Source organism: Oreochromis niloticus, linkage group LG7, assembly GCF_001858045.2.
Source record: "Oreochromis niloticus isolate F11D_XX linkage group LG7, O_niloticus_UMD_NMBU, whole genome shotgun sequence".
Taxonomy (NCBI): domain Eukaryota; kingdom Metazoa; phylum Chordata; class Actinopteri; order Cichliformes; family Cichlidae; genus Oreochromis; species Oreochromis niloticus.
The window spans coordinates 4,290,288-4,300,781 of NC_031972.2; the positions used below are offsets into that span (position 1 = coordinate 4,290,288).

At 39.9% G+C, this 10,494-nt stretch overlaps 1 protein-coding gene across 1 annotated transcript; it reads right to left on the bottom strand.

The window, feature by feature from the left end:
* Window positions 1–323: 323 nt before the first annotated feature.
* On the bottom strand, window positions 324–6,238 carry LOC100703406 (olfactomedin-4). Its single transcript, XM_003439551.5, has 7 exons — window positions 6,079–6,238; window positions 5,864–5,986; window positions 5,555–5,773; window positions 2,934–3,087; window positions 1,928–2,155; window positions 1,201–1,369; window positions 324–943 (listed from the first exon to the last, which is right to left on the bottom strand). The coding sequence occupies exons 1-7, from the start codon at window positions 6,130–6,132 to the stop codon at window positions 490–492; spliced, it is 1,401 nt and encodes a 466-aa protein (XP_003439599.1). The 5' UTR covers window positions 6,133–6,238; the 3' UTR covers window positions 324–489.
* Window positions 6,239–10,494: the final 4,256 nt, after the last annotated feature.

Sequence of the window (10,494 nt, forward strand, 5' to 3'; positions counted from 1 at the left end):
ATTGTGGAATAACCAGTAAAAACCTTCATTTTCCTTGTGGTCTTTGAATATTTCTAATTTTCAGAAGTGAGATACGTTTGACAGTTGAACTGACTTCCTGATGGAGTCGTATAATATACCAGTGATATGGATTTGCTCAAGCTTTCCAAAGCTGTCCACATCTCTCTTTACGTCTGAGTTGCTCTTTACCCTTTTTTGTAAAGCTGGTGTCAGTTAAATTCTACACTTCCTATTCAATTATTTGATCTAAAATTATATCAGCAGCTCCATGTTGACTTTTGAAACATAGCCTGAATATAACACTGAATAAAAACACACTAGAATATAATGATTTTAATTTATTGAAGGAAAACAGTAAAAAGAAAGAGACATTAAATTGGTTCAGTATGTAAATTGATAATGCATATTGTGTATAGTATGTGTCATTTTTCACAAATTCAAAGCTTGTTTTTATTCTTTAGTAACTATTACTGGAGTCAGTATTTAACTTCAGGACTGATTATCCAGTAACTCAAACTGCACCTTGTAAGAGACCATGTAGGAGTCACAGTAGGCATGAAGCATCTGGTCCACAGGGCTGTAGTTCAGGGCTTGAATGTTAGGAGCCAACTTCTTCATGAAGATGCCAACGTTGAACCTCTCCTGTCCCGTCACGGGGTTGAATGAGTAAAAGATCTCCTCAACCTCTTGGTTGACGTAACGTGTGGCGTAGAGGATGCCGCAGGCCATGAAGGTGTTGGTCACTGCCTGCTTGTAGACTGAAGTGCGCCAGGTCTTTCCAAGCACTGGTGGTTCACCCTCCTCTAGCTTGGAGAGAACCAAGTTGCCAAAGTCCTGGGTGGTGGTGTAGACCACCCAGACACCAGACTCATCTGTTGCCAGGTCCAGGTCAGTGCATTGGTAGCATTCATCAAGGTTGCAGAAGTTACCCTTTGCATTGTACCTGATTAACAGAGGACTGAAATGAATGTTTTACACCAAAAAATGTCATTTTTGCTTATATCTTAAAACCTGTACTTTATGGTTTCTCCTTTTTAAAAGAATATATTTCCCATGAGAGAGTCTGCAAAATTAATATTTGTACTGAGTAAAATATGAGTAAAAAGAGTATTTGCTATTGTTGTTATAAAAATACAAGCTGTATTTATTATCTTTATTACAAAATAACCAGAGACATAAGACAGAGTTAAGTGAATCAACCTGGTTCCTTTGGGTAGATCTAAGGTGGTAACAATTTTGGAAGTGAGGCTGAAACGACAAACAGCATCCTTGTTGTAACAGTTGTAGTACAAAGCGCCTCCATACAGAACATTATTTGGACCTTGGATGGTGTTGGTAGTTGGATTCGAGGGGTGGATCTGGACGTTACCTGAAAAAGGAAGAAAAGGATTAAAACTGACAAGCTTGATTAAAAAACAAAGCTTATTACATTTTATAATATTGTTTTTCTATTATCCACGAACAATAATTGTGCTTTTTTGGATACATCTTTTCAGTGGTCTTTGATAATTGTTTAATTTATTTTCAGCATCACAAACATCCTCTTGTGTGTCAATCCTCTGCTCAAATTAGCCTCCAACAAATTTGAAGTGTATTCCCATTTGACCCATTTTTGCTAAAACTAGCAGTGCCTTGCTTTTTAAAAAGTTAAAAGATTGACTGAATTTTCTTTAAAATGAGATACAGCTTCAGGGTGAACCTTTAGATTTGATGCGGAAATTATCAGGAAGAGAGCTGGATTTTGAAAGTAACGGAAGATTTTTGCATGACTCATGCTGTGCAAAAAATAAAACTACTGAGAAACTGAAGGAGTTTACTGGATGCTGTTATAGAGCCAGTTCGGCCTTTGTGCCAGAGATGTTAAATAGTTTACACTTAAATGTTCCCCAGTATGTCACAAAAATGTTAGAAAAGGACGGGTTCTTACCAGGGATGCTCACCCCAATGATTAGAGAGCTCAAGGTGGAGTAGAAACGGACGTAGTGGGCGTATCTGTTGCTGGAAGTCAATATTACCCGCCAATACCAACTCTCCTTCCCTGCTTCTGGTTTGGGATCCCGACCCCAGGCACCATACTTGTATGAACCAGGATACTCTCCTGCTGTGTAGACCCTCGGTTCACTTATATTCAGAAACTGACCATAGGGACAAGTACCTGAGGATAAAATGTTAAAGGAAACAAAGCGAGAGATAGTGTTCATTTGCATGGCCGATTTCTTCCCAAATATGGCATTAGTAGTTTATTCAGCAGGATTAAAGTCAAGGTAAGACTGCTATTTACATCTGCAAGAGTTAATGTTTGGTTACATTGCTCTGCTCTGGGCCTTTCATGGAAAGTGGAGAGGCAAGGAGAGCAGCAGCAAAACTCCAGTACAGAACACAGCAGGCATCATTGTCAACCAACGTGGCAATGATTAATCAACATACAGAATGGAAGAAAGCTCTGTGCTGGAAGCTGGTTGCAAAGTTGTTGGTTGCAAATGGAGAGTCTTCTTCTCACACTAAGGTTAATTTTGGAGTTTCACAGGGTTCAGTGCTAGGACCAATTCTGTTTACATTATACATGCTTCCTTTAGGCTGTATCATCAGAAGATATAGTATACATTTTCACTGCTATGCTGATGACACCCAGCTCTATCTATCCATGAAGCCAGATACCGCACACCAATTAGTTAAATTGCAGGACTGTCTTAATGACACAAAGACCTGGATGGCCTCTAATTTTCTGATATGGCGCTATATAAATAAAACTGAAAATTGAATTCAATTGAAATTGGCTTGCAGAAATGTGGACATGCTAAAGCAGCTTAAATAGCATGCTTTTTGATATCTGCCAAATTAATGTTGGGTATCTGTGCAGGTGTGGAGATCTGCAAATGCTATGCTATGGTCAGATCGCTTTGAGCTGCATAAAGGAAGCTTTTGGGGCTTACCGTGTGGAGGCTCAGTGGGTTGGTGGGTGGGATGAAGTCCGTTCTTGCATTGTTCCAAGTCCCTCTTCAAGCGTTGGTTGGCTTGTTGTCTTTTCACCACTTGCATTGTGTCAAATGTCTCTAGCTCCTGCATCTCTTCTCTCAGGTCCTGAAGCTGACATCAGCAAACATCACAAATACCTGATCGAAAACTCATTTTATTTGCACGTAAAATATGGTAAGAGTTTTGAATAAGCATTTACTCAAAATACAAGCTGACACATGAAAAGGGTGCATTAAGTAAGGCTGGGTTTATGGCTGACTGAAGACCTAACCATAGATAAAAATTAGGCAAAGCCTTTATTCCACAGGTAGAAACAATGTTTTGTGTTGAGCCTTTAATTAGGAGCAGTCTTGGAGGAAAATAAGAGCAACCACAGAGCAGTTTGTGAAATAGAGAAAGAGTCTACTTTGCTATTTGAGAAGGCTGCCAGGCTCGGCACATACAGTGAGAAGGCCAAGTCGTAGCAGTACTGTGACTAAGAAGACCATAGTGTTGTTATGATGTATTTCCAATCCAATCCAATTTTATTTATAAAGCACTTTAAAATACCCAGCACAGGAACAAAGTGCTGTACAGAACATAAGTTAAAACAATAGAGTAACAGAAAACAGCAAAAATAAATAAATAAAACACATAATACATAAAATTAAAACAGCCCTATATTAAAACAAAAACAAGATAAAACAGCATCGAATCACCTAAAAACAACTAAAATAAAAATAAAAACCAACATCTCACGTGGTGTCAAAGGTCGGGGTAAAGAGGTGGGTTTTCAAGAGTGACTTAAAAACAGGTAAAGAACTGGCCTGTCTAATCTCTAAAGGAAGCTCGTTCCACAGTTTTGGAGCTGCTACAGCAAAAGCACGATCTCCTCTAAGTTTACGCCCAGTCCTGGGTACATTCAGGAGCAGCTGATCAGCTGACCTGAGAGAGCGGGTGGGTGTATAAGGCTGTAGCAGCTCAGAGAGATAAGATGGGGCTAGGCCATGGAGGGCTTTAAAAGCAAATAAAAGAATTTTACATTGAATCCTAAAAGAAATGGGCAGCCAGTGAAGTGAGGCTAAAATAGGGGAAATGTGCTCGAACTTTCGAGTGCCAGTTAAAACACGAGCTGCGGCATTTTGCACCCTCTGTAGATGACTAATACTGTATATGATGCGCTGACCCCAATATAAAGTGCATTACAGTAATCTAGCCGAGTGCTAACAAAGGCGTGGATCACTGTCTCAAAGTGCTGCCGTGAAAGAATTGGCTTTATTTTTGCCAGCTGCCTGAGCTGAAAGAAGCTAGATTTTACCACTGCCTTAATCTGATTTTCAAACTTCAGATCACAGTGCACTTTGACCCCCAGGTTTGTGACAGTTGGCTTAACATACTGGGCCAGGGAATCTACATACACATTGGGGGTCTCAGTGGGGCTGCCAAAAACCATCACCTCTGTCTTTTTATCATTGAATTTTAAAAAGTTAACAGACATCCAAACCCTAATGTCATCGAGACACTGAAGTAATGGCTGTGTAAGGTATCTGCCTTTTTTCTTTAGAGGGACATAGATCTGACAGTCATCAGCATAAAAGTGAAAAGCAATGCCGTGCTTTCTCAGTACAGAACCAAGAGGAAGCAGATATAAAGAGAAGAGGAGGGGGACTAGAACTGAGCCCTGTGGGACACCACACAAGAGGGGAGCGGAGGACGACACATAGTCACCCAGACTGACACAGAAAGTTCGCCCCGCCAAGTAAGACCTGAACCACTCCAGTGCTGTGCCCCTAATGCCCACCCAGTGCTCCAAACGAGAGAATAAAATGGCATAATCCACGGTATCAAACACAGCTGTCAAATCTAAAAGCACAAGGACAACACAGTCCCCAGCATCAGTCGCTAAAAATATGTCATTAAAAACTTTTAAAAGGGCTGATTCAGTGGTGTGAAAGGGTTTAAAACCAGATTGGAAAATCTCTAACACATTTTGCTTTTCCAGGAAGGCCATTATTTGGCTGTAAACTACCTTTTCAAGAATTTTGGAGAGAAAAGGTAGTTTGGAGATAGGCCTGTAATTTGCAAGAACCGTAGGATCGAGAGCAGGTTTTTTAATCAGGGGTTTGACTACTGCATGTTTAAAATCTTTAGGGACAACACCTGACATCAGACTATGGTTTACCAGCTCAAGAACCAAAGGCCCAACTGTAGGTAGCACCTCTTTTAAAAGTCGAGGAGGGACAGCATCATTTGGAGACCCTGCAGGCTTAAGATGACCAACAGTCTCCTTTAAAAAGGACAGAGTCACAGGCTCAAACCTGTCAAAGACAGCAGAGCAGGAAGCAGAGACTGAGAGGTCATGAGCACAAGGAGAGATTTGAGCCCTTGTGGAGGAGACCTTCTCAATAAAAAAGTGTAAAAAGTATTTCTGTCATTGCAGAATTTATTGGAGACAGTAGCTTCAAAAACATCAATTTAAGTAACTCATTTTGAAAAGGTTCTAATGGGAATGTAAATTATTTTAGATGTGTGTATTTTGTAAGATCAAGACTTGAAAAGCAAGTTCTTAATATAATGCCTCATCTGTTTGTAAATCTACCTGCTGAGTTGTCGTAGCAGTAACATGCTCCTGTTCCAGCCTGGTGCTGTTGAGCTTGTCAATCAGCTCCTTGATCTCAGTCATTTCGTTCTCTATGACGTAGAGGCTGAGAACGCCGTAGAGCTCTCCATCATCTTCTTTCTCCAGCATCGATACATCCTTCTCCAGTACAGGCAGACGGCGATCCAAACCAAGGAGCAAACTCTCCAGCTCTATAGTCTGCAGGCAGAGCAGTGGCCATACAGTACTTAGCATGAATGCATACACAGACACACAGACACACACACACACACACACACACACACATACCTTCTGTGGCATAAGGTTGCTGTTGCAGTCTGAAGCGGCATCTTGAACTCTTTCCAGTTTGTCATGAGGGAAAGTTTTCCCAGATTGTGCAAATTCACAGACACACTTCTCAGACAAAGATATCTGAAATTTAAAATATTAAACAAAGCAAAAAACTGTTAACATAAAGCAGTTAATTTAATTAAAATATCACAATGTCTTCTGTGTTTTCTTACCTGCTCGGTGATGGTAAACAGCACACACAGTGTAACAATCACATACAACTTCATGTTGGATCGCTAGGCAGAGCTGCATGAAAGTGTCTTAGTGTGATTCTGGCATGTGTGTGACTGCAGCAGCTAACTTGTGTACACTCCCATTAAGCTCTACTGTGAGCATGTGTTGAGTTTCACTTCCCCTCTTGTGGTTGGGATTGCAGCAACACATGAAATTTTTTACCTGATGAGGAAAAATTGAACGAGTGACAGATGGGGGTCCTGCCGCTCCATTACTGATGAGGAGAACAAACCCTTTGTTTGGAGAAGCATAAAAATGACTTTTTGGAAAAGGTCTGTGACCCACCAAACAGTTCTTACTCATATTCCCAAAGCACCAAGATGTTAGCATCAGATCCTTTAACTTTAACATCCACCAGGAATCAGACAGTTGCTTAGGAGTACTGCTAGGGCTGGGTTGCATTTTAGCTACATGCTGAACAAGCATATTTTCAGAAACTAGAAGATGTTGCAACAAAATGAACTCTTGTCGGTTGTACTTGGTCTTACGGACCTTGCATACATTTCCAGTTATGCATTCCACATAGAGAGGTTGGACCTCCTGCACATCCTCCAGATACTCAGTCGGAGATCCTGGGAGAGCTACTTTGTCAGAGCAACACTTTCATCACATCCCTAAAATATTATCATGCTCGGTGACATGTTTTCCTTCTGGGGTTCTTCACTTCAATACAGTTTAATTTATACAGCACCAGATCACAACAACAGCTGCATCAAGGCGCTTTTTATTGCAAGCTAAACACACAAAAAATACTTGTTCTGGTTTATGGTTTATGTGTAAAAATGTGTAAAAATGACAATGTTTATTTTTTTTAAGACCTGAAAACTTTTTTTTCAAAAGCCAAAAATATCACGGAGCATGGGATTGGAGTTATGTAGTACTTTGCCTTTTAAACACATTAGCTTTAGGCAGACTAAACCATCTGAGGTCCAAGCCATTGTCAGTGATGACCCCAACCATAACCCTCTGAACTCTGAACCTCTGCAATCAGAATATATCATTTTTGTTTTTATTATATTTTTCTCCAAGACTTGGCAATTGGGCAGCACAGAAAATAGCCATTCTAACTGCAACACATGGAAAACGATTTTACTTTTCCCCCCCAAAAAGTCTGCTTTGCTCTTTCTCCAAAATACAGGGTTAGGGTAGGTTAAGGGTTAATGTTACCTCCTAGAATGACTCAGACCTCAGAGGGTTAATAGCAACACAACTTATACACTCAAAAGGTCAGAGGTCCTTCAAAATGCAGTTCTGTGGCATGTTGTTGGGAAATCCTGTGAGGGAAGTGTGATCAACATGTGTTTGAACCCTTTAGATTTCCTGAGATGTGCAAACAGCTTCTGTATTTAACATGTCACAAAAATTAGGAACAGAAAGTGACCACTTGGCATTGAACTCAGGAAATATCACACCCATTCAGAGTGCTGATGACATTTAATTTCTGTATCTTAAATTTCCAAATAATCCAGATAACCTGAGAATACATGTCCATTATACAGAACTCTAGTGTCATTTTATTGTCAATTATATAAAAGTTATTAATGAACAGGCAAACCTGATTTATGCAATGCAGTGGAAAACTATTCTGAGTATTTTCCCCCTTCATGCACTGCAAAATCTCCAGTGTTAAATTGACACTAGAACGTGTCTATATGTGTTCACTGTATTGAGTGTTAAATTAACACTTTTGACAGTGTTATATTTCTAACAGTAAGCTAGTCAGTGTTAAAGATTAACAATGACTAACACTGAGCAGTGCTGATTTTCTATCACTGGAAAATAACTAAAAATGCTAGTAATATTTCAGTGTTAGAAAAACAACACTGCTAATGTTAGTCACTGTTAGTCATCACATATAGACACTTTCTAGTGTCAATTTAACACTGGAGATTTTGCAGTGATAAGTTCAGAGTTTTTGCATATTTGTCACCCTTACATATTCCTATGAATTGCTTTGCAAGTTTGATACCAGCTCTGATGTGACTCCAAAGCCTTCCAAAAAGTTAAGCTTTTGTTTCATCAGTCCACAAAATATTTTCCCAAAGGTTTCGAGGATCATCAAGATGTTTTTTATAGCAAATCCGTGATAGCCATCTTGTTACGTACTAACAGCCATTTGGTCACAAGCAAACCACTTAGGGTTAGGGTTAGGTTGCATTTTAGCCATGTGGCTAAAATAGGTTGCAGTCCTGTTAAAAGATTTCCCTTTCAGTGGTGCCAGATGGTTAACAATTCCCTATAAAGAGGTAAATGTGAACCTAACCCTAAACAGGTCACTGTTGACTGGACCGACATTGCATAATTTAAATATCTTCATGAAGGTTTCACCTGGAGCTTGTTTGACAGCTGTTTCCCTTGACTAGCTCATCCCAAACCATCTCAGCTGTGTTTAGGTCAGTGATTGTAATGGTTGGTGATCTGATGTACTCCACTGCTCTGCTGTTTGGGCAAACACAACATTGTAGAGACATGGATTTTTCACCATGAAGGCCACATTCACAGTCTTCTTCAGACAGCTATGACTGCTGATTGCACATTGAGAAACAGTCATATGGACTCCAGTGACATGATATGCTGCTTTAAATTATAATTTCTCAGACAGGTAATTCTAATAAACTCTTGCAAAGGAAACTTCTCACGGCCGCGGTGATGGATGTGTGGAGAGATGCGAGAAGGACCCAAGTGCAGGCAGTGACTTTAATGAGAGTGAGCTTTTTTACAGTGGCCAAGCGAAATACAAACGGCAACTGGCAGCAACTAGACTAACACAAAAACCTAAACTGAAAGCAGCAACAAAAAGCCTCTGACTAGAAACCTAGAAATGAAACATAAAAACCTGAAATGGGGAAACATGCAGACCAACGATGAGAGACACTTGACAGGGAACATGAAGAACTCAGCAGGTGATACACGGGAGAAATGCATGAGAACACGCAGACGAACCAGCAACAAGCAGAAAAAGACACAGGGCTATCTACACCGAGGGATGACGAGGGAATGGGAAACAGGACGGAAAAACAGCTGGGGCTATTCAGGCATCACAAGACAGAGAGGAGGCAAAGCTGAATACATTGATATAAGACAGGGACTATCAAGGTAAAACAGGAAACACAAGACAATCACAAAGACGTAGACTAGACACTGAGACATAGAGACAGTAACCAAAAGACTAAGACCTCTTAATAACACTGAAACCAAAGACTAGCAATTCTAAATATAACAAAAGCAAAGACTATTAATAATAAACAACACAAAACACTGGGTCACAAACCCAGGACTGTGACAAAACTAGTGCTTGTCTTTTTATCGTGCTGGCAACATTTGATATTCGATGGAATGATGCCTTTGTTAAATTCAACAGGGGAAATCTTTGCTCTCACATCTGCATTCATGGATTTATGGACTTTTCCTGCTACTTTGTTCATTACCACAACTTCCCCACTCCAATCAGTGTCTGTTCCCCATTCTTAAAAATCCTGTGCTCTTCTGCTATTCTGGCTGTCAGGTGGTCATTGTTGCTACCTTGTTTCCATCTTCACATCATCCTGGATGTTAGGGAATGTCCCATTTGCTCCAGGACCGTCACCATCTGCTCTGCTGTGGTCTTTGCTTTGAACAGACATTTACTGCTTTGTCCAGTCATCTAGTTTCACTCAAAAGTGTTCATTGTTTACATCTTAAATACAAATAGATGGTAATCGAGTGTAACTTCTCTAACTGTGGTACCCTTACACTTAGTGTTAGAGTTAGTTTCCCATACTTACAGTATTTGGAGTATTTTGCACATCTGTACCTAGAAATTTAATCCTGGATAGAGTCGACAGTTGGGTCCCAGATGAGATGAGACTAATTTATGATGTTCATGTCTTAAAGTAATGATGGATTTTCTTTTACTTTGGTCGAAGAGCTCTTGCTATAATATACAGGGTGGGCCATTTATATGGATACACCGTAATAAAATGGGAATGGTTGGTGTCTTGCATTGAAATCTGCTGCAATGACCCGGTTACTGCGTTCACCAGATATCAACACAATTTCGATCCTCTCCTCACGTGTTAACCTCTTCAACATGTCAATGGTTGTGAACAAAGAGAAACTTGTAAATAACTCATGAAAGAATAAAGATACATTGAAACCAAGCACACCATTGTTTTTCTTGTGACATTACCAATAAGTTTGAGGTGTCACATGGTCCTCTTCCTATTGAAAAAACAAAAGTTGTATCCAAGATGGCCGACTTCTAAATGGTGTTGGGATTTAGAGATTCTTTTATTGCTGCCATATACTCTGCCTTATGATAAATGCATTAATAACATGTTCTACAGCATTATTTTATCAGTAATATTTCTTACAGG